Genomic DNA, 24,622 nt, shown 5'->3' on the forward strand with positions numbered 1-24,622 from the left:
ATGTGAGTAGAGAAGAAAGGGGAAAGGAGGGGAGAGATGGGAATCGATAGTAAGGAAGTTCAAAGGGGACTCGAGTGAGTCACAGGGGCCATTCTGACTTTCCTCTCTGGCGAGTGAATTCTGAAAACACCTCGAAGCTCAGTCTCAGGGGGGCTGCCATTAATCTACAAATGCATGACCTGCGTGAGGACAACTGAAGTTGTCTTCTGATTCGGGCTGCCCATCTCAGACTCCTCCCTGCCTGATGATGGGGATCTGACCACGTCGGAAATCGGCAGCCTGCCATCAGACAGATGGGAATGAGGGCAAGCAAGCCAGGGACCAGATAAGAGTAAGAAATATGTTTACTGAGGCCAGTGTTCCCAGCTGGGACACAGAGGCAGCTGTCTGTGCTGACCGAACGCTAATAAGCCAGTGGCGAGAAGGATGACATTTCTAACCATGACTGGATCACACACACCATTCCACTTTCACGAGTAACAATGCAAACGAGTCACGGGCAGAAAAATGCTCTCAGGCGGAGACAGGGTGAACGGTCATGGTTGGCTTCCCAGTCAAAATAAGCCTAGCAGAACAAGGTCAGCGCTGTTCATGTCTGCCAAGGTTGACCAGATGACCTTCCAAATGCTCTCCCCCCCACCCCCAAAGAAACCTCCCAAATATGTCTTCAAGTTTGAAAACAACCGTGTCATGGCTGTGACGGTGTCCATCCCAAGGTTAAGAAGCTGGTGGTATCAAGGCAGCAGCTCCCTCTGCGGATCTGTTTTGTTGAATTTCCTTTATTAAGGCCCCCCCTGAGAAGAGACACAGCCAGGATGACCACGGTTCTCGTGAAATTTGGGGAATGACTCGCAGATCTGTTTGGGGTGCCTGCCTGGTCTGATTTCACCATTACCAGGGTGCTTTCAGGCTCTCTGCATTTCTTGGCAATAGAGTTGGCTGAAGAATCTGCCATCTGTCATGGCATTTAAAAGATAAAAATGGAATCATAAATAGAGCCAGTTCCGAAGGAAAGAGAGAGAGAAAAAAAAAAAGTCCAGCCAGCATGTCAAAATGGAGGACATTAGCATGTTCTTTTAGTACCCGACTGCCAGCAGCTGAAGTCAGCTTGCTAATCACTTGGTGTCATCTGTCCTAGAATGTGCTGCCAAATCTTTCTTCCAGGCCAGCAGCACCAAACAATGCAGGAGAAATTTATGATTCACAAAATATTTTTGCAGAAGGTAAAATCTGACCGTTAAACTCCCCCGTTTAATTAATTCTGCCGTATCTTACATTAAAAAGAGAAGGGGGGGGAATCCTCTGCCATAGAATTTATCTCTCCTACCCAGCCAAATTCCTTGCCAGATTTAACAGCAAGCAACATAAATTTAGGTGATTAGGTTGGTCGCACAGATTTCATTTTTAAAAAGCACCACGATCACACGTTCATTACAACAGACTTTCGGCTTTGGTTGAGCTCCACTTGACAAGCACCACAGCAGCCCGTGACTGGGTTAGCGAAATGACAAGATTAAAACAAGGGTCTTGGGCAGATGCTAGGCTCTTCCATCATAAATATGTAAAACTGTTGGCCAAACATCAGAATGATGCATAGAGGACACGTCTTCCCACAAGTGCATATTCTCCATGAAGTTTTGGTACAATGGAGAAATCTCCTCAAAATGAGATCTTAGCCCAAATTCAGCTCTGATACTCAGTTATGTCGGCTTAGATGCCTTCCTGCGCCTGTTGGAACCTTGGTTTTCTCATGTGTAAAATGGGAACAAATCATCTCGCTTGAGGTGGTGGCGTAAGGCGTAAGGGAAAGGATGGACACAAAAGAGTCTAGTACACTGCCAGATGTATTACACGTATTCAAGCGAGACTAGCTTTCCCGCACATCAGTGTTTTCCAACCCTTCTCTCCTAGTCTTAGAGTCATCCAAACAACACCTTTCTGCCATATTCGTGTACTACCCGTACTCTTATTATTTAACTACTTTGCTTTATGTCAATCCACTCTTGTATTTAAATAAATGTGTTTAAAAGCACACCTTTTAACCAGCACTGTCTGCTACAAAGGAAAGCAGTTAGTACTGAAGAACTGTTAAAAACATATGAGCCCAGAGAAAGAATGAAATCTGGCCATGTGTAGCAACATGGATGGACCTTGAGGGTGTTATGCTGAGCGAAATAAGTCAGGCAGAGAAGGACAGATACCATATGTTTGCACGTATAGGAGGATTAGGAGGAGCTTAACGGAGGACCATAGGGGAGAAGAAGGGGGAAACAGTGGGGGAGGGGGAGGGAGGCAAACCATGAGAGACTCTTGAATGCTGAGAACAAACTGAGGACTGATGGGTATAGGGTTTTTACTATTTGTAAAAAAAAAAAAAAAACAACCAAACAAACAAAAAACCAACATATGGGCCCCAGCCTGAGACTTCTTTCTTGAAACCACCAGGGAGATTGACAGAATGACAAGGGAATGGCTTCTCACTCTGGATTCCCCGTCATGTATTGCCCTCTCTCTAGACGGACCCTCATCAGTTTGCATCTTTGTGTCACTGGTAGTGCAACATTACTGTTTTTGGGAAATAGAGCCACAGTGTTTGTACTAAAGGAAAACCCTGCCCAGGAACCCGTGTGCAAAACAATAAAAACAAAACAAAACAAAGTTCCATCGGTAAATTGGGGTGAGGGTCCCAGAGCCTCACCAATTTAGCCCCTTCACTTTCTGTCTCCAGGAGGCCCCACGAGGGATTCTGGAAATCCCCAAAGCTCCCTAGAATGTTCTTGGGACAATGGACTGGACCAGACCAGTGCCTGCTGGTCATGGCGGCATCACAGCCTCCTGGAGAGCTTTTGTTTCGTTGTTGTGGTTTAAATTTTATTTCTTTATTTTGAGAGTGAGAGAGAGCACAAGCAGGGGAGGGGCAGAGAGAGAGAGAGGGAGAGAGAGAGAATCCCAAGCAGGCTCCACGCTGTTAGCATGGAGCAGTCACGGGGTTCAAACCCACAAACTGCAAGTTCATGACCTGAGCCAAAATCAAGAGCGGGACACTTAACCGCTTAACAGGCTGAGCCATCCAGGCACACACACACACACCCACACCCACCCCCCCGTCTCCCCACTCCAAGAGCTTTTAAAATTACAGATTCCTGGCCCAAAACTGAACTTAGAAAAGCCACCTCTCTGGAATGATGGAATGAGAACTAAGAATGTGTTTTTATCAGTCTTCTTGGTAAATCTCTTGAAGATCTAGATATTTTAAAAAATCCCTAGGACAAATTATTTCTAAAAAGCCATCTAGTATGACTTTCTATGGCTGTGAATTAGGAAAATTTTAGAGTATCATCAATCCTCACATACAGACATTTTGCTTTTCATTCTCAGCTCATCACCACCATCTGATGAATACTTCAACTTGATTTCTGGAGATCTAGATGCATTTATTCACTAGCTTCTCCAGAAGGGATGCTTGTTTCTCCAAAGAGTCATTAATGTCTTCAGCGAACTGTCCCATGACCATTGACTGGGGAAAGTGGGAATGGAAAGGAGCAAGCAGTTCCAGAAATGGGTGTAAAATTATAGGCCCCGAGTCTGATACACATGCATTAAGCCAAGAAGCACCCAGTTTCCATAAGTAACCAGTAAAAAAAGAACAATCATCACTCTTCTTTGTAATTTCTTTCCCCCTTCAAGAATAATCTTGGTATTGTGAAGACTGGCAAAGAAAAAGAGCCAAGGAAAGAATATAGTAAACCATGATAACAATTGCAATAACAACAATAATAGTAGCTGTCAGAGTGGCTAATACTTATTTAATTCCTCCTGGGTGTCACATATATTTAGAAGTACTTTACATGCATAAACTCATTTAAAGCTTCTGTCACTCCTATGAAACAGGTACTATGAGCATCGTTTCTTTTCACAAAAAGGACACAAGAGCAGAGAAGGGTGTGTGACTTGGCCACAGAGTGGTCTTAACAACTCTTCTCTACCACTTCTGGGACACAATAACTGGCATAAAAAGGAATCCACACATCTGATGCTTTGCTAACGCCTAGCAACACTCAAACACTAACCTGTTATTTAGAAATTGATCAGCCAAATGACTATCTGCTTGTTAAGGACATTTGTCGAAAGAGAAAAACAGAAACTATTAGTTCGGACTTCCCCCAATTTTTTAACAGCTGACTATCCCAATCCTCTTCCCAAATTGTCATTCCAAAAAGGCAAGCAAAACCATCTTTCATGACATTTAAACAATGTTTATCATTGCAGACATGAATTTAGAGAGGCAAAATGTATGACAGAGGAGAGCAGTGTTTGAGCACGGGTGTATCAGTGCCCTTGATAACTTATGGGGACCCAATGAATAACATGAGAGTATGCTACACTTACATGAGTGATAGTGCTGTTTTGAAGGTTGTATCCTTTTTTTTTTTTATAAATAGTTTATTGTCAAGTTGGTTTCCATATAACACCCATTGCTCATCCCCACAAGTGCCCTCCTCCACGCCCATCGGTTGTATCCTTTTGTTTAAAGATTTTATTTTTAAGTAATCTCTACATGCAATGTAGGGCTCGGACTCACGACCCTGAGATCAAGAGTCACATGTTCTTCTGACCAAGCCAGCCAGGCATCCCACTGAAGGCTGTTATCTGACATGGTGAAAACTGTACTGGGTGTCAGAAGCTTTTCATGTGTGGCAAATCCCCTCGGGGTCTCCATGTTAGCTTATAAACCCCAGGGATCCATATGTAGCATGGTTCCCCCAAAGGCTAGTCCAAGATTTCTAGATTCTCAACCCAGCCCTAGGCATCTGGATTTCTATCACGAACCTTGAGTTCGGCCAGCTTTGAGAACTGCTAAATGATAGATTCTCTAGAATTTGTCTTGCTTTATGTGACTGGAAACAGATCTCAATATTTTAAATGAGGGCAGACTTTCATTAACGTTGGATCTTTGTCTTTGCACCGGATTGTTATTCATTCCAATGATGTGTTTGATACAGAATTCCTGAACGGATACACAGCCCCCGCCCCATTATAACACTGTTTCTATGGGGAAACGTCATCCACTCTATGACAACAGAACTTATGATAGAGTTTCTATAAACTCATCGTGTCAAAAGTCAGTGTCTGCTTATGCCAAATGTGTACTAACTACATTTCTTCAGATAGAAAAAGATACTCAAAGAAAGCAGGAAATTAGTTTTCTATGTCTCTCCTTAGCTGGGACTCTCAGGCCTTCACATTCCTCCTAGAAGAGCTGGCATTTAGATGTGCTCTATTTTTTTAAAAAAATTTAACATTTATTCAGTTTTGAGAGACAGAGAGAGTGCGAGCAGGGGAGGGGCAGAGAGAGAGAGGGAGACACAGAACCTGAAGCAGTCTCCAGGCTCTGAGCTGTCAGCACAGAGCCCAGTGAAGGGCTCAAACTCACAAACCATGACATCATGACCTGAGCTGAAGTCAGACGCTTAACTGATTGAGCCACCCAGGCGCCCATAGATTGCTTTATTGTTAAACAACAACCCTAATGTCTGACTTTGCTGTTGTCCTTTAAATTGCACACCTTCCCCTGTCATGCATCACAGCAGCAGAAGACCAGTGAAGTATCAGAGTTGGAAGAGAACTTATTTTCTGCCTCCTGTTGTCTTTCTAAGCGTTAACTCAGGGAAGGGGTTCTGAAGAGTTTTCTGAGGGCTCACCTGAAGGTGTCATGGGAGGCAGCTGCCTTGCTCTTATGTACATAACAGACGGTCTGTCCTGCTATGTCCATCTGGCTGAAGCTTGTAATGGGGAGTCCAGGATAGCGGACATATTCGACCTGGCCGTACCGCGGAGCGGAAGTGATGACATAGAGCAGTTCCTCGGGTTTGTCTGTTCCATCCACAGCAAAGAGAGCAGCGGTTGTCAAGAAACCTCGGTCACCTTTAGACACCACAAGCGGTTTTGCGAGGATGACAATATCGCCTGCAGAGCAGAAGAGCTTGTGGTCAAAACCCAAATTAAACAAAACAAAACAAAACAAAACGAAAAAGGTCCAAGGGAAAGGTAAAAAGCAGAGGCCAAGCGGCAGAAAACAAAGCTAATATGGTATAGAAAGGTTTATATAATCATGATTAATAAAAGAATTAGGCAAAAGACACCAGATATGACACAGCAGGGGAAACACATGTATGGCCAAATAAAGATACAAAAAGAAGGTCAGACTCATAAGTAATTGTGGAAATGGAAATCAAGGTCACAATAAGTTACAACCTCGTAACTCCCTGGTTTGCAAACATTTAGAATCCTGATGATACCAAGTGTTGAAGAGGGTGTAGAATCTCTCACATGACTCTGGCAGGAATGTAAATTGGCACACGTTTGGTATTATTTTGTAAAGAGTGGAATATTCACAGATGTCTTGACCCAGCAATTCCACTCCAGCTGTGTGCTAGAGAGCTCCGGCACCCAGGAGACGTGGACCAGGATGACCAGGGCAGCCTTGAAAGTGCTGGAAACAACCCAGATGCCTTTGCAAAAGGTAAATATGTAAACAAACCATGGTCTAATCAGACAACTGAACTGTGTACAGTAGCAAAGTGAAGGAAGTACCCCTACAAGCAACAACAGACATAGCTTGCTAACGCTGGTTAGTGGCATGAGCACGTCCCAGAAAACCATGAACAAAAGTAAAAATATTGACACAAAATTCAGGAGGACGGTTCTCTCTAGAGGATGGGAAGAACACACAGGTAGATGTTTGCTACTGTTAATGTTCCGGTCCTTGAATTGGATGGCAGTTGCACAGGTGTGTCATATGTATTTAAAAGAGACTAAATGAATGAATGAACGAATTGTATAAATGAGTGAAGTAGAAGTGGGTCACGTGTGAACTAATGGTGCAGTTTTACAAACTAAGGATTATAATTCAATGTTGGTCACCTCATTCATTTAAAAAACGATCACAATGCAGATATTGAGCTTTTTACTTTGTGCCAGGCACAGTGGTAAGCCTCTTCCACCTTCACACCAACGGAGACATAGCGTATTATAGTATTTCTCAGGTTATACATGAGGAAACTAAGGTATAGAAATGTTAACCAACTTGCGAATAATGATACATGTAATAAAAGGTAGAGATAGAATTTATACTCAAGCCATCTGACTCAAGAACACAAACTTGAACACTAGATTATTTTGCTGCTTCTCTGCAATATATCGAAGCTCTTAAATATCAACCCTAAAAGAATGAATGTCCAAAAGGAACATTACTTCACACATTAGTATGTGTATGTTTGTCAAGCCATTCATAAATTTAAAAATATAAAATTATCAATAAAATATGAAAAGATGTTCAGTCCCATGAGGATAGATAGATGATAGATAGATAGATAGATAGATAGATAGATAGATAGATAGATAGAATATCAAGGAGGTATAACTAGAGCAGTGGTTCTCAATGAGTGGCAGTTTGAGTCCCCAGGGGACATCTGGCAATGTCTAGAGACAGCTGTGGTGGTCATAACTGAGGTTTCTATGGGCTTCTAATAGGTAGAGGCCAGAGATGCTTGTACACTTCCTAGAATGCACAAGGAGGTCCATTATAACAAAGCATTACCTACCCCCACATGTCAATAATGTTAAGATTGAGAAACTCTGTATCAGATGATTAAATTGGTCTTTTTGGTATATTATCTTGCTTTTAACTCAAAATGCTATCCAAATGTTAAGTACAATGGAGAATCAAAAATCATTCTAACTTTACATCAAAACCTAAGTCCCAGATGAGGTTTGCCCCATGCAAGTCAAGACGAATGCATCAAGGGAGCAGAAGACTGAACAAAGCTGAGGACACAAAAACTACCCATGGAAGGTTTCACCAGGAGCGGAAGATGGGCCTGAAGGGAGGAGTGGCATCTGGGCTTACCCTCATGACAGTTGTTCAGCACTGTGATGGCAGAGTATGGTTTGGGGTCCACTACAGACTATGTCCCTCTAAGCTTCTCTCAAAGATTTCCACATCACTTTTGCCAGTGTGCAAAACGCAAGAAACAGAACAAATGGAAGAGGCCTGATGTTATTTAGAATCACTCTCCAATGGAGATGACCTGAATGCTCAATATTAGGTTTAGGGCTTAGTGTAATTATTCAGTGTAGTTTTATTTAGAGATGAACAATTCCAGTCATAAAGTTATGTTACAATTTGAGAAAACTCACACTAAGTAAAAATAAACAAATAAATATAAATAAAAATACAACACTGTGATGTAAAAACAAAAAAAGAGAAGACATTTGGAACTTCCGGCAGATGCTAATAGGTTACTGTATCTGTTTGATAGAAGTGTTCACGAATCCTTTCAGAAAACAATCCCACATTGACACCTGGGAGGAGGCGGATCAGTTGGTTAAGCATCCAACTCCTGATCTAGGCTCAGGCTGTGATCTCATGGGATTGAGCCCCGCCTCGGGCTCTGCACCGAGCGTGGAGACTGCTTGAGATTCTCTCTCTCTGCCCCTCCCCTCTCAAAATATATAAAATAAACTTAAAAAAGAAAAAAGGAGCGAATCCCATGTCAGTCGCAGCAGAGATTGGCCAGGTGCTCACCAACCTCGTTTCCTTTTCATCCTGGGCACAGCGCTAGAGTTTCTACCACCCAGCCTCCCTTAATGTGGTGTATGACTCTGATTCAGCCACTGGGATGTGGAGAAGACAGGTACTTCCATGCCTAGGATAGGCCACCTCTCGTTTTCTTCCACGTTTCACTTCCAGAGTGATTCCAAGACCTTCAGAGATAAAGAAAGCTCTACCTGGAAAAAAAAATCCCTAGATGGGTGTGTAGGACAGAGTCCTCCTCCACCCTGGGGAATGCGTTGTGCTTAGCCAAGGGCAGTTGGTCCAAATGCATTAGCCGTCTGCACTGACATAGTACTTGCCTTACATTTTGCCTGGACATCTACTTATGATGACCATTTCCAGAAAGAGAGAAATGTGTACGGTAATATCTAGCTTATCTGAGGGTCACTTCTTGGACATCTTCAAGGAACATATTTTATGACCAAGAAACTAGCAGATGAAATGTTATTTCATATCTGGGATATATGTATACATATATAAATATGTATAGATTCCCCAATACCATCTCAAAATCAATCAAACTGACTTAAATGAAAAAGAGAAGAGATTCAGGACAATCGTAATTCTATCACACACATGATGTAAGGTTTATACCACACTCAGAGCTTCCTGGCAGCAAGGCAAAAAAGGAAGCATTCAGTCAATCAAGAACACACTGAAGATTCAAGAATATGCTTGGTCCTAGGAATATAGAGATTCTGGGACAATACAGAGGAACAAGAAATGAACTAACCTTCCTCACGTAAACTCTGAGCAGAATTATGGGGTGGTGACAGCTGGGCATTGAGGGCTTATACTTTGCCTTGGTGAGCTTCCTTTCCAGTATTTTTTTCACCCTCATCCCGCTACCATTTATACACTGCTGAACCCTATTATACAAACGGTCTGCTTAATTCAAGAGAAGCTTAGTATCTCATCGTGCCCTCCCTTGTCCCTAAAAGAGTTTGTGTTACCACTTTCAAAGTGAAGGGAGCAACAGCCTAACTTTTTAAGTGACCAAGTTCCTTTTGATGATTTTTCAATTTTAAAATATATTTTTGTTTCCTTTTTTTATTACCATATTGGAAATGTTTTTCCTGTGAAACTTCATTTTCAAGTAATAATTCACTTCCAGAAGATTAAAAATTAGAGTTATCACACTGAGTTGGTAAAATTTATACTGATAGCAGAAAACCCTGTTGTAAGTAGCCTGTGTAGCCGTATTGTGGGCAAGGTTGGGTTTCCAATAGGCTTTTTAAATACTAAAAATAACAAATAGAAGGACCTCTGCCATGAAGCCCATAGCTCCCAGGCAAAGCAGGTGAGGAGTCAAAGAAGTGAATCATAAATGATGGAATTTCAGGTACGAAGGACAGAAGGAGAAAAGGAAGGAAGAAAGGAAGGAAGAGAGAAGGAGGGAGAAGGAAGGAAAGAAGGAAGTTAGTTGAAAACCTTTCAGTGCTTCTAGAAGCTCACTTCTGGTTATAAGACTTAGTACAAATAACCCTTGACACAGATGCTTTTACCTTTTCCCATATCCTTGATGGTGATGTGACAGTCAAATGCCGGTGACCTGTTGTCACCATCCCAGAGGTAGAAGGTAAAGCTGTCTTTGTTCTGGGAATCCATTGCCCGGGTGTGTGTGTATCTCAGCAAGTTCAGATCCACGTCCTCCTGGGTGCACTTCATGCCAGGGTAGAGAGGGACCCAGTCCCTCCCTATCTGAAAGGCGCCAGAGTTAGTTAGCCGTCCATGGTTTTTTCTTTCCAAGCTGTGTTAGTGGACATTTCCCATATCCCCTGTAAACCTCCAGTATAAATATTTCAGGGAATCTCCAATATGCATTTTATTTTCGCCATTTTACCTTATTTTTTTTCCTTTCAAAGAAATATATTAAAACAAGTTACGACCTTGGGAAAAGAACTACCTTTAACCAAAGGATTTTTGACAGCCGTGTGGCAATTCAACAGCAGTGCTACATCCAAGGTATTTATCATAAGCAATCCTAGCTGATTAAATATTCCAATGAATGAGAGCAGGTGGGTAATCGAGCTGCTGAAATTGATTCTTTAAAAATTAAATATGTTTCATTTGAGGTTTCCTTTTTTTTTCTTAGTTCCTATCATTGTACAATTAATCAAACCTGTTTTTTTCAAACTGGTTTCTCTCTGGACTAATCTGAAATAGATAAAACAAAAATAGAATGGATGTATTTACTCCCAGTTAGCTTTCCCTAACAATAGCTCAAAAAAGCCACTTGACATATCACATTATCTTCTGTTTTTCCTTGTCTGGTTTAAGAGACTAAAATAGAAGTGTGAAACCATTGTGTTTTTTTCTTTCCTTTGACACATTATTCCACAGACTCTCAATTCTTGGCAAAAAATGCTTTGTCCTGCCCTCCCCTCCTTATCCCCTCCTTTTATGTCCTATTTGATAAAGTTTCCTCCTCTTTAAACTTCTGTTCATCTGATGCTGTACAGAGATATGTTCTGTCCCTGTGCTCACTGAGTGAAAGTTAGTTACATTGTACCAGTCAAGCTCATGGTTTCCATCATAAGATCTCCATGCAAATTTCATTTTTAAAACAGTCTCCTTCCAGTTTTAAACTGGACAGGCTGCAATTCTAGCTAACTTTTTTTGTTTTGTAATCTTCTCTGAGAAAGTAAATACAGAAGAAGATACCTTTTGCTACCTCCCATCTCCATACAATTCCCCATTCCCAAGTGCCAGCTTTGATTTTACAAAATTATTTGCAAGCTCCCAAAGAGGAAGAAAGTCAGACTCAAGATGGGGCAAACTAAGGAAAGTCGGTAAGAACAGAAGAACCCTTGACGAAGGCCAGCAGCCCCAGAGTCCTGGTCCCTGCTCGTGGAGAGACTTGGAAACCCCCAAGGAAGCTGCGAGAGAGCTACGTGGTGTCATACCAGTAGCCTGGACCCATCTGGATTTTCACATACCCGTAGCCCTTCAGTGCCCATGCTACCCAAATGTGTGCACTCTCACTGCATTTCTGCTTCATTACTCTTCGAAATGAAATAAGGACACAGCTGTACCTCAATTTAAATCAGTGATGGCTCTTCATTCTGATTCTCTATGGTGCCTCCAGTCTAAGACAATCAGGCTGTTCCACGAAGAATGAATCCTCACTGCTCTTTTAGGACTTTGTCTACATGATATTATAAGTTAAGCACTCAGTCAAATAATCACACTGGGAGTGGCTGGTGGTTACTGTTGCTAGCTTTAATCCATCATGCAAATAAACGTTTAGATGGATTACTCAAGTGACCTTTTCAAGTGACTGATGTATAATTTGTGCTGGGTTACTCCGTGGTTGTCATGCACATGCTCTGAATCAGACTGGTGAGCACCGTTTGTTAAAAGACTGTCTTGTCTCTATTGTATTGCTTCTGCTCCTTTGCCAAAGATCCACTGACTATATTTCTTTGAGGGTGGACTTCTGGACTCTCCATTCTGTTCCATTGATTTATTTTTCTGTTCTTCCACCAAACCCATACTAACGGAACTAATGCAGCTTTATAGTAAGTCATTTTTTTTTTAATTTTTTAATGTTTTATTTCTGAGAGAGAGAGACAGCGTGAAAAGGGGAGGGTCAGAGAGAGAGGGAGACACAGAATCTGAAATAGGCTCCAGGCTCTAGGCTAGCTGTCAGCACAGAGCCCGATGCGGGGCTCGAACCCACAAACTGTGAGATCATGACCTGATCCAAAGCGAGCCACTTAACCGACTGAGCCACCCAGGCACCCCAGTAAGTCTTGAAGTCAGGTAGTGTCATTACTTTAACTTTGTACTCCTTTGTGCTCACTGTTTTGGGTATTTTGCCTCTCCATGTGAACTTTAGAAACAGATTGTTAATATCCACAACTGCTCTTCAGAGTAAAGTCTATTAAAAATGGTTTTAATGTGGTGGGAATTAAGATATCTCAAAAGACGCCTGGTTCTCACCAGAAATTAGACAACTTGGTTTACCCCAGTAACCCCCTCTCTCCCAAATTTAGGTGCAAACCCAAGGCAGAAGGAACAATAAAGAACCTTATTATTTGGTTGAACATACCTTGAGTTGAGTAAAGAAAATTTTGTATAGTGTGAGTTCACCCCAAACTAAGAAAATTAAATTTTCTACCTCTGGGTAAACTATGGCTATGAGAGAATAAATTCAGTTGTAGAAATCTGTGGATTAAGAAAATTTATACCTGCCACATTCATTTTGAAAAATCAAAGTAAAAAGGCCACTAACCTTAAGTTGAAGTTGCCCATTTTGGGGAAGCCTTTCAAATAAATAGTAAATCTTCTCCCTGGGCGAATCTCCATCTATGGCTGAGAGAATGGCACTAGAAATAACTCGAGCTTCACCCATTTTCACTGTAATTTCAGCCTTCCTGTAAAAAGGAAGATGTCTAGGTTGATAGGAAAATAGAAGGCACTGCTTTCACAGGGGTCATTCCGAATGACAATTACACTTCTCAGTCTTCAACAACTAAGGGATGATATTCCACATCCAAAGTACTGAAAATGATGAGTTGGACTTGTGACACAGGCTCTCATTTCACTTTACACGTGGAAGTCCTAAAAAGACAATTAGTCAGCAACAACGAATATGGTATGAGGTCATTAAATCCTTCTCACGGTTAACCTGCATTGAACTTCACAATTCCATGTTGTAACTTCTTTCATAAAATGGGCTGCTTTCCAATGTTTCATCTGCTACAACAACAGCTGCATGACCTAAGTGGCCAAGGTGTAATCATTCTAATTTCACAAAAACTTACATAAAGAGAGTAAACGGCTTATCCACGGGCGTTCTGGTACCCTTTATGAAATACCGTTATGAGTGGGGCCATACCTGGGCCATCCACGGCCCTCGACATTACTCCCCCTTCCCCTGGTGATGTTCTGGGCAGCGAGCTTTCTCTTCACAGTGACTGATCGTTTCCAAGTGTTGCAGCGGCCGGGTTAGCCCCTGGTGTCCTGAAGAGAGGGCTGGGACAAGCGGCTGCTGCGTCCACCATAAATGTCACTACTGTGGTTCTCAGGTCCTCTCTGGGGCTATTCCTTTCACAGTCAACATAGCCATTTGCCCCGTGTCACCAAAGTGAGGAAGGGATTTCTTTCCATCCGTGTTTCTAGCTTTTGGCCAAACTCTGTCCAATGTGACAGCTTGGTTTCTAATAAAAATGGGGACGTTTCCTTGGGATGCAGATAAAGGACCGACTGGCATTCCAACAGCCTTCCACACCCCTGCTGAGAAGCCAGAGCCCAGACACCTCAGTTGTAACCTCTTGTACTTGGCGGCTTTCTCACCCTCTAGGACTGACGTCTTCCCTGGCAGTAGGAGGGGGTTTCTGTCTACCTCCTTCCTAGAGAATATGAATCCCATCACTCTAGAAGGCTCACGAATCAGTTGGCCAGTTGCTTACAGAGATTAGTGGCGCCATTGACAGAAACAGATTAATCAACGCAGGAAGGAAGCCGATGTGACAAAGAAGATAAGGAGTTGGGCGGGAAGAAAGCATCAGAATTAAATGTCAGAGGGGCCCAAGGAGAAGAAATTATGTCATAGTCTGAATTACCCCGAAGGGGACCATGGGACAAAGACTGCAGTGCAGGTAATTTATTTGGGAAGGGATCCCAGGAAACAAGAGAAAGAGGCGAGGAGTGAGACATGGCAGGAGGGAAAGGCAACAAAACTGTTTTTCCAGCAATGGGGCTCCGTGGTCCTGAGGATCCTTTGAAGAGTCATATAGAATATGCTTCATATTCTACTTCTGAAGGATGGGCGTGTGGGACATTTATTTTATCCACTAGCTCCCACAGGGTAAGAGCTGCCATCAGAGTGCTTTCCGCTGTGTCTGGACACCGACAGAAAAGCTGATGTTGCTTCAGAGAATCCCTGAGCGACACAGCAAGTGAGGCAACGCGCTGAGGCCCTTGTAAAGCGGCCCTGACACTGTGTGTGCTCTTTTCCACCACAAGAGCGACTATAATCAGAGGGGTGGTGGGGATCAGGAGACTAAGAGAACGTGACCCAGAGAACCAAAACTATCTACTGCAGCATCTCAAAGGAACTATCAAAGGAATGGTGTCAAATGCTCTAACGAGGTCCAGCAAGGTAAGACTCATTTCACTGGGAAAGCCAAGGGTAACTTTTAAGGGAGAAGCTCTCATAAAGTCGGGGAGGTTGGGCAGAAAAAGCCGAAGCAAGTACAAGCGAATACCTCCAAATAGTTTGGCACTGAAATAAGTGAGGCACTGGGTTATCTTTGTAGTTGTAGCTTTAGAATGAGACTACATGCTTGTAATAATGGTAATAATTAACACTCAGGAGCACTCACTAGGTACTGGTCAGTCTTTCAAGTGCTTCTATATCTTTTAATTCATTTAATCCTTGCAACAACCTTGTGAAGAGGATACTGTTACTATCCCAACTTACAAAGAGGTTGACAAAGAGGTCAGGAGAGATTAAGTGACAAGTTCAAGGCCACACAACCGGTTAATGGTTGAACCAAGGCAGTCTGGCCCCAGAATTTGCTCTCTTAACCACTAACTATATCCCTGTGTCTTGTTAGCAGAAGGAATGAAAAGGGAGAGACTGAAGATGTAAGAGAAAAAAATAACAGAGCACATTCTGGGAGGAGGCAACAGGTGATCCACCCAAGGACACACATGGAAGGGTAAGAAGGGGGACTATAACTACCATTCACAGGAGAGAAGGAAAAAAAAAGAAAGAAAGAAAAAGAGGGGACTTGGAAGAGAGTTGAAGGAGATTTGGCAATTCTATAGATGAACAATCCCTGGCAGTTTATTGGCAAGAACACAGCAAGAAATAGTAAGTCAGATAGAGTTGAGTGAGTGCCCTGTTACTATCTGGTCTCAGTTTTCTTAGTAAAGATAACGATGCCTACTTCCCATAATAATTCTGGTGAGGATTTAAGGAAATACTTTCTGTAACAGAATCCAATACAGTGTCTGTCACATACTAAGCACTTAATAAACACCAGTTTTTATCTCTTTCTTCCTCTCAGATGCAGTGAAGTCATCAGAAAGAAGTTTCATATTACTGCAATACCCTTCATACTTTCATTTTTATAAATCAAGGTCATACCAGTTCAACATGAAATTTTCTTCTGAATACTTTCAGTGAAACTGATGTCTGAGGTGCAACCCTCCAAAAAACTGTCAGTATTTCCCATAATAATTTTCACGGGCCAGAGGGAATGGCAGGATAAAGAAGGGAATTGTTTGAGGTCCTCTTTTCTGCAAAGTGGAGGAGACTTTGGGGGTTTACACAGTTTTCAGGAAGTTGTTCGCCTCCTGCAAAAAACTAGGACTGCCTACTGAATGCCTCTCACTGCTGCACCATTGGATACAGAGGTGAAGCGGTTAAAGAAGCAGACACTTCTCTGCACCCAGCACTGGAGAAAGTTGAGCCTCCTAAAGTTTTACCCTCGTACAGTTGTGTACAGTTGCTGGTAATAAGAGAAATGGATGGACTGTAGAAATACAATTGATGAAGACTCTGTACCCTATTTTTTTTAATGTTTTATTTATTTCTAGGAGAGAGAGACAGCGTGAGCAGGGGAGGGTCAGAGAGAGATGGAGTCACAGACTGAAACAGGCTCCAGGCTCCGAGCTGGCAGTCAGCACAGAGCCCGACGCGGGGCTTGAACCCACAAACCGTGAGATCATGACCTAAGCGAAAGTCGGAAAGTCGGATGCTTAACCGACTAAGCCACCCAGGCGCCCCTACCCTATTATTGAATGAATCAACCGCAGAGGGAAATACTGAGTCTGCAATTAATATCAGTGCAAGATTTTTAAATGATCACTTAAGTGATCACTTCATATTGGGTTGTAGGGGGCGTTTGATCCATCTGGAACACAGGGGACTGGTGGCTAATGAAATACCAAGATGATGAAAGAAATGGCATTTACATATTTCCCTCAACCACTCTTAGTTAAAAATCTGATCGATTTCACAGGGAAGACTGCCTGCGGTTAATATTATCACATTTTAGTTACGTCTACACCTCCATTGCACTTTGGTATGTGTATGTGCATGCAGGAGCATGTATATATACATGTGTTTAAATACTTGCTACACTGTTCATTCCATATTGTAGGTTCAGTCATTATTAATTATTTACAACTAGCTAGAACTTTTAGAGGAAAATCAAATAGCTAAAGTGTGAATCTAAGAATTGTTAGGGAGATGTTACATTAACTAACATTTGCACTAAAGGTTGTAGGTTCTTGAGTAGGCGGGACAAGTTGTGAAAGACAGGAGCTATCAAAGACTTATTTCTCTCTGGAAGATGTACATTACATTTGCACCTAATCTTCCAGACTTTGGAATTTTCTAGAGCATCAGAAAAGAACTCTTTGGGTAGCTTACTTTCTCAGCATTGGTTTCTCATCATTAACTGGGGTGATTTCTACTGAAATCGTTTTTAATATCTTATGTTTCCCATCTGACAACTGGATTGTGAAGTCATCAGCAAGGCTCTCTGAGTCATCATGCACATACATCAATTTCATTCCTGGAAGAAGGAAAAAAAGAGAGAAAGTAAATCTTTCCTATGATTAAGCCATTCCAAAACACATATAATATCTTTTAATTTCCAAGGTATTGGTATCAGCAAGAGTTCATTAATCAGTACATAGGGTGAAGTTAAACTGCTTTATAAAGTAAGATTGCCCTCTTAGTTCATTAAAAATTCATATTTAAATACTTTAGTATTTGATAAGGGTCTTATTTAGAAATCAGTGAGGAAAGGATACATTATTCAATAAACTGTCTGAAAACAGTGGTTCATTACTTGGGGGAAATTATAGTTAGATACCTACCTCAAGCTAATAAACAAAATGAATTCTAGATGAATCACAACTTAAGTATAAAACTATTTTTTGAAAACCTACAGAAATTCATATGAAAACGCAAGAGACCCGGAATAGCCAAATTTTGAAAAAGACCAAAATTGGAGACTCACATTTCTTATTTTCAAAACTTACTACAAAACCACAGTAATGAAGACAGTGTAGAACTGACATAAAATAGACATAAAGTTTAATTTAATAAAGGAGAGTCCAGAAATAAGTTCATACATTTACAACCAACTGAATCTCATCAGGAGAACAAAACCTATTCAATGGGGAAAGAATAGTTTTTTCAATAAATATTGCTCAGACAACTGAACAGCCACAGGCAATAGAATGAAGTAGGATCCCTACCTCACACTATATACAAAAATTAGCTCAAAATGGATAATAGACCTAAATATAAGAGCTAACCTAAAAAAACTGTTAGAAGAAAACAGAACAATAAATCTTTGTGACTTTGAGTTAGAAAATGGTTCCTTAGATAAGATACCAAAAGCACAAGTGACCAAAACAAAACAAAAATGGTGGATAATTTCAATCTTAACAAAATAAACAATTCAGGGCTAAAAATGATACTACTAAGGAAGCAAAAAAACAGAAAAACAGCCCACAACACTCGAGAAAATATTTATAAGTCATATATCTGATAAGGGAGGGTCTAGTATTCCAAATATAATAAGAACTTTTACAACTCAATAATAAAAGACAACCCAGTTACAAAATTGGCAAAGGATTTGGGTAGATATTTTTCCAAATAAGATGTAAGAATATAGACAGATGGCCAATAAACTAATGAAAAGATGTTCAATGCTATCAGCAATTAGGGAAACTAAATCAAAATTACAATGAGACGCTATTTCACACCCATTAGGATGGCTATAAGAAAAAGACAGATAATAACGAACATTGGTGAGGATGCAGAGAAAATGCAACTCTCACATTACTGGTAGGAATGTAAAATGATTCCTACTTTGGGAAACAGTTTGGCGGTTCCTCAGCATGTTAATAACAGAGTTATCACATGACCCAGCAATTCCACTCCTAGATATATACCCAAGAGAAACGATAGTATATATCCATACAAAAACTTATACATGAATGTTCACAATCAAAAGTGAAAGTGACTCAAATATCCATCAANATATATAATAAATTGAATATTATTTGGTAATAAAAAGAAATGGAGTAGTTTTGACTCATGCTACAATATGGATGAATCTTACAAACATTATGTTAAAGAAAAGAAACCAGTTACAAAAGATCATATATTCCATTTATATGATCCTGAAATGTCAGAATAGACAAATTTATAGAGACAAAAAATAGAGACAAAAAAAGGACAAAAAATGTATAGAGACAAACCAGCTTACTGGTTGCCAAAGGATGAGGAAGAAGGGGTGAGAATGAGTGCTAATGAGTAGGGTATTTCTTTCAGGAGATGATGAAAACGTTCTAAAGTTGATCATGATGATGAATATACTAAGAACCTCTGAATTCAAGGCTTTAAATGGATAAATATTATGGCATGTGGATTATATCTCAAAAAAAGTTGTTTTAAAATATTTGGAAGACTTCTCATAGATGGCTATGAGAAGCCCTCAGCTAACATCATCCTCAATGGGGAAAAACCGAGAGCTTTCCCCCTGAGATCAGGAACACGACAGGGATGTCCACTCTCACCACTCCACTGTTGTTTACCATAGTGCTGGAAGTCCTAGCATTAGCCATCAGACAACAAAAAGAAATCAAAGGCATCAGAATTGGCAAAGAGGAAGTCAAACTTTCACTCTTCGCAGACGACATGATACTCTACATAGAAAACCAGAAATTCTCCACCAGAAGCCTACCTGAACTGATCCATGAATTCAGCAATGTTGCAGGATACAAAATCAATGTACAGAAATCAGTTGCATTTTTATACACCAATAATAAAGCAACAGAAAGAGAAATCAAGAAACTGATCCCATTCACAATTGCACACAAAAAAAACCCATAAAATACTTAGGAATAAACCTAACCAAAGATATAGGAGATCTGTATGATGAAAACAATAGAAAACTTATGAAGGAAATTGAAGAAGACACAAAGAAATGGAAAAACATTCCATGCTCATAGGTCAGAAGAATAAATATTGTTAAAATGTCATTACTACCCAAAGCAATCTACACATTCAATGCAATGCCAATCAAAATTGCACCAGCATTCTTCTCAAAACTAGAACAAACCATCCTAAAATTTGTATGGAACCACAAAAGACCTCTTCTTGATCCACATAGACCAATGAAATAGAATACAGAACTCAGGATTGGACCCACAAGTGTATGCCCAACTAATCTTTGACAAAGCAGGGAAGAGCATCAAATGGAAAAAAGACAGCTTCTTTAACAGATGGTGTTGGGAGAACTGGACAGCAACATGCACAAGAATGAAACTAGATCACTTTCTCACACCATACACAAAAATAAACTCAAAATGGATAAAGGACCTGAATGTGAGACAGGAAACCATCAAAACCCTAGAAGAGAAAGCAGGAAACAACCTCCTTGACCTCAACTGCAGCAATTTCTTACTTGACACATCCCCATCCCCAAAGGCAAGGGAATCAAGAGCAAAAATAAACTATTGGGACCTCATCAAGATTAAAAGCTTCTCCACGGCAAAGGAAACAATCCATAAAACTAATAGGCAACTGATGGAATGGGAAAAGATATTTGCAAATGACACATCAAATAAAGGGCTAGTAGCCAAAATCTATAAGGAATTCATCAAACTCCACACCCGAAAAACAAATAATCCAGTGAAGAAATGGGCAGAAGACATGAACAGACACGTCTCCAAAGAGGACATCCAGATGGCCAACAGACACATGAAACGATGCTCAGCATCCCTCCTCATCAGGGAAATACAAATCAAAACCACACTGAGATACCACCTCACGCCAGTCAGAGTGGCTAAAATGAACAAATCAGGAGAGTAGAGATGCTGGTGAAGATGTGGAGAAATGGGAACCCTCCTACACTGTTGGTGGGAATGTAAACTGGTGCATACTCTGGAAAACAGTATGGAGGTTCCTCAAAAATTAACAATAGAACTCCCCTATGACCCAGCAATAGCACTACTAGGAATTTACCCAAGGGATACAGGAGTGCTGATGCATAGGGGCACATGTACCCCAATGTTCATAGCAGTACTCTCAACAATAGCCAAAACATGGAAAGATCCTAAGTGTTCATCAACTGATGAATGGATCAAGAAGATGTGGTTTATCTATACAATGGAATTCTGCATGGCAATGAGAAAGAATGAAATCTGGCCATTTGTAGCAACATGGATAGAGCTAGAGGGTGTTATGCTGAGCAAAATAAGTCAAGCAGAGAAGGAAAAATACCATATGTTTGCACATGGATTAGGAGGAACTTAACGGAGGACAATGTGGGAGAAGGGGGAAAATAGTTGGGGAGAGGGAGGGAGGCAAACCATGAGAGACTCTTGAATGCTGAGAACAAACTGAGGGCCGATGGGAGTGGGGTAGAGGGGAAGGGAGGTGATGGACATGGGGGAGGACACAGTTGGGATGAGCACTGGGTTTTATATGGAAACCAACTTGACAATAAACTATCTAAGAAAGAAAAATAAATAAAATTAAATTGATATTTTTAACAAGTAGAATATCAAATATTTGGAAGACAATGGGGCACCTGGGTGGCTCAGTCGGATAAGCATCCAACTTCGGCTCAGGTCATGATCTTATGGTTCGTGAGTTCGAGCCCTGCATTGGGTTCTGTGCTGACAGCTCAGAGCCTGGAGCCTGCTTCAGATTCTATTTCCCTCTCTCTCTGTTCCTCCCCCACTCATGCTCTGTCTCTCTCTGTCTCTCTCTGTCTTAAATAAATGTTAGAAAAATTTTTGGAAGACAATACAAGTAAATAGCTTTTTCAGACATTTTTTAAGGTTTTTTTTTTTTTTTGAGAGACAGAGAAAGTGAGAGAGAGAGAGAGCAGGGGAGGGGCAAGGAGAGGGAGAGAGAGAGAATCCTAAGCAGGCTCTGCACTGCCAGCATGGAGCCCGCTGTGGGGCTTGAACTCATGAACCCATGAGATCATGACCCAAGCCCAAATCACGAGTCAGATGCTTAGCTGACTGAGCCACCCAAGAACCCCTACAAGTAAATATCTTATTTCTGAATGCAGAAGGTCTTCCTAATACAAAAACAAAAGAAAGAAAATGTAAAGAAAAACAATGATAAATTTTGCTACTTACAATTTGTGGTTCTGTACTTTAGAAACATGAATTAAAAGTCAAATAAAATCTAGAAAAACTTATCTGTAAGATGTGACAAAAGTATGAAACATCAAATATTTAATGATCTTTTATAAGTTAATATAAGTCAATGGAAAAATGGGCAAAGGACATTATCAAGCAGTTTCCCAAAGGTGAAACATATATGTCAACAAACATGAAACTATGGCAAATCTTACTTATAATCTGAAAATATCAAATAAAGATGACAATAAGAGACTGTTATCAACTACCAAATTCGCACAAGTTTTTAAAACTATTCATTCTTGATTCGGAAAATAGGCATGCTCATGTGCATCATGCAATAGCAATTTTTTCCCTGAAAGTATTATAAATGCTCACTTCTTTTTACCAAATAATCTCATTATAAAAATTTATGCAAAAAAATTCTAAGAGATGTGGACTAAGATTAATGTTATAAAATATACATAAGATATGTTTATGTGTAATTTGTAAAGTCAAGAAATGAAAAGCTCTGTGAACATTTAGAAACAGAAGATAGTTGTATAAAATTAGAGTACAGTACATCCATACAGTGAAAAGCTGAGTTATCACAACTATGTTTTTCAATTAACATTTGAAAAGGAAGAAATTTAGGAGCACCTGGATGGCCCATCCAGTTAAGTGTCCAACTCTTTTTTTCTGCTCAGGTCATGATGTGACAGTTGGTGAGCTAGAACTCCACATGGGGCTCTGCACTCAAGTACCAAGTCTGTTTGGGATTTTCTCTCACCCTCCCCATCTCTACCTCACCCCTGCTCACACTGTTTCTCTCTCCTCCCCTCTCTCTCTCAAAATAAACATTATTTTTTTAATTTTAATTAAAGAAAATAAAAAGCCAAAGGGCTTTAAAAATAATAAGTAAAAACTAAGAAACTTCTTATAATTGATAAGAAAAAACCCAAATTACATAATGCGGTAGCAGTTTTATAAATTCTGTATGTTTGGGGTAGGGATGTCTGTGAGAATATATTAAAGTTTAGACAAAATGTAGCCCTGAATGAATCAGAAATAAAATAAAGATGAAAATCTAATCTCTGAGGTCACCATACTTTTAACCGAAGTATTAATTCATGTAAACCATTTTTATTTTTGCTTCACACTCATTGTGTTAAGTGCCAACTTTCCACAACTTGCCTACTTATTTAACCTAAGAATAGAATAAATAATAACATTGGCCCTAATTAGAAAACAGACTTCCTTGAGAGCAAAATTTGAATTATCACTTCTTTTCCTTTGTCTTAAATTTGAAAAAAAAATGTTGTCATAACATATTGTATTATGGTATTAACACATGGTTATTGACTAGGTCCTATGATCAATTTAAGCACCATGAGTTCTTTGCAATTGATAGAAACTAAGAAATAGAGGAATTAGCTTTTCAAATTAAAACGTGGTATGATATTGAAAAACTATTGCAAAATAAACCTGGGGGCCGAGCACTTATCCTGGTTGGGAAAGGAAAAATTCAGAGAGAATAGACTGTTGAACCTGCCCGGAGATGAAACCAGCAGAGGGAGGGACTGGTTAGGAATCCTGGAGGGGGTTCCCCACGGGGAGGTCGGAGGTAACCCAGTTCTGAAGGCCCAGCAAAGGGCGTTCAGGTTGGGGAAGCAATATGTGAAGGCAGGAAGCAGAGTGAGAATGGGCAGTGATTCTAGAACCATCCTTACTCCAATATTCAGAAGTGTGTTTATATTCGGAAAATGGGATAAAATTGATTTTTTAGAAAGAGCAATTAAAAAATAATTCAGGCTGCTATTCCAAAGTGTCATTTCCTTACAGAACAAATTATCTCCACGGAGAATAATGAGTTATTATATGTGGTTCTATATTCGTTTCAAACAGAAATTTTGGCAGACACATCTCTTCAAATTTAGGTCCATGATCTCAGTAGTTTTAAAAAGGAATTTTTTATTACGACATGAAAAAGTTGGAGCTAAAATACCCAAAATCACAAGTATCATTTTTATTGATGCTCCCAAAGTGAAAGGAGACATATTATTTCCTTTTCAACTACCCACTATCTCTAGCCGAGGTTTCCTGCCCTACATTAATCCAGAGCCCAGAGAAAACCCTTGAGGGATAAATGAATTCGGTTGAATACCATTTCTTCACTTCCTATTTCTGTGAGTGATTATTATCTTTTCTGGGCTAAATTATTAAATCATCAAGAACAAATGAAAAGAAATGGAACGTGATATACCGTTCTCGAGAAGTTCCAAGGAAAAGCTGTGAATAAGTTCATGCCTCTGGCTGGGGTTGACAGGCTGCTTATTTTGAGGAAAGTCTTTGCTAAGCACCCCGTTGATGAGGAGGCCATGGCGTGGTTTATGGGTGACACTGAGTAGCAAGGGGTCCTTGGGAACGTCTAGATCGGCAGCATTGATGATAGAGGTATCCAGCTCTTTCCTCTGACCCTCACACACCTAAACGAAAACAAGTCAGACAGTCAGCTGTGTAGAAATAAAATTTGTCTTTTAGCAAATTGCTCAAAAGAACTAATTTTTACCCTATTGCATATTTTCTATGAAATTGTTGTGTAATGAGTCCTAAAAAGAAATGGCTGGTTTAACATGACTTGAGAAGAAAAGAATACATTTATTAATCCTTCTCTGGTTTTCACTGAAAGCTTCAAAGCATTTTATTCATATCCTTAAAGGACAGAGGATACACACACACACACACACACACTTTTTCTCCCATAATTCAAAGGTCAGGGAAAAAGCAATCAAAGGAATGTTTGCTTTTTGGAATTTACAGAGTTCAGTTGTAAAAGTAAGTGTAGACCCTTCACCTTCAGATCATAATTTGTTATTTTAGCTTCCT

At 40.4% G+C, this 24,622-nt stretch overlaps 1 protein-coding gene across 6 annotated transcripts in view; it reads right to left on the reverse strand.

Annotated features, from left to right (window-relative positions):
* The window catches only part of FREM1 (FRAS1 related extracellular matrix 1), a 167,629-nt gene that overhangs the window by 49,219 nt on the left and 93,788 nt on the right, over positions 1–24,622 (reverse strand). For 5 of the 6 annotated variants that reach the window (XM_077765043.1, XM_077765041.1, XM_077765042.1 and 2 more), the window contains exons 20-24: positions 24,000–24,222; positions 17,010–17,154; positions 12,855–12,996; positions 10,123–10,318; positions 5,703–5,967 (exon numbers count right to left, since the gene is read on the reverse strand). In XM_077765043.1, coding sequence (XP_077621169.1) covers positions 5,703–5,967; positions 10,123–10,318; positions 12,855–12,996; positions 17,010–17,154; positions 24,000–24,222 — 971 coding nt within the window. Of the gene's footprint in view, positions 1–5,702; positions 5,968–10,122; positions 10,319–12,854; positions 12,997–17,009; positions 17,155–23,999; positions 24,223–24,622 lie in introns of those variants that run through there. The other variant, XM_077765046.1, reaches the window with a different exon arrangement.

The sequence above is a fragment of the Crocuta crocuta genome, unplaced genomic scaffold, assembly GCF_008692635.1.
Source record: "Crocuta crocuta isolate KB4526 unplaced genomic scaffold, BGI_CrCroc_1.0 scaffold687, whole genome shotgun sequence".
Lineage (NCBI taxonomy): Eukaryota > Metazoa > Chordata > Mammalia > Carnivora > Hyaenidae > Crocuta > Crocuta crocuta.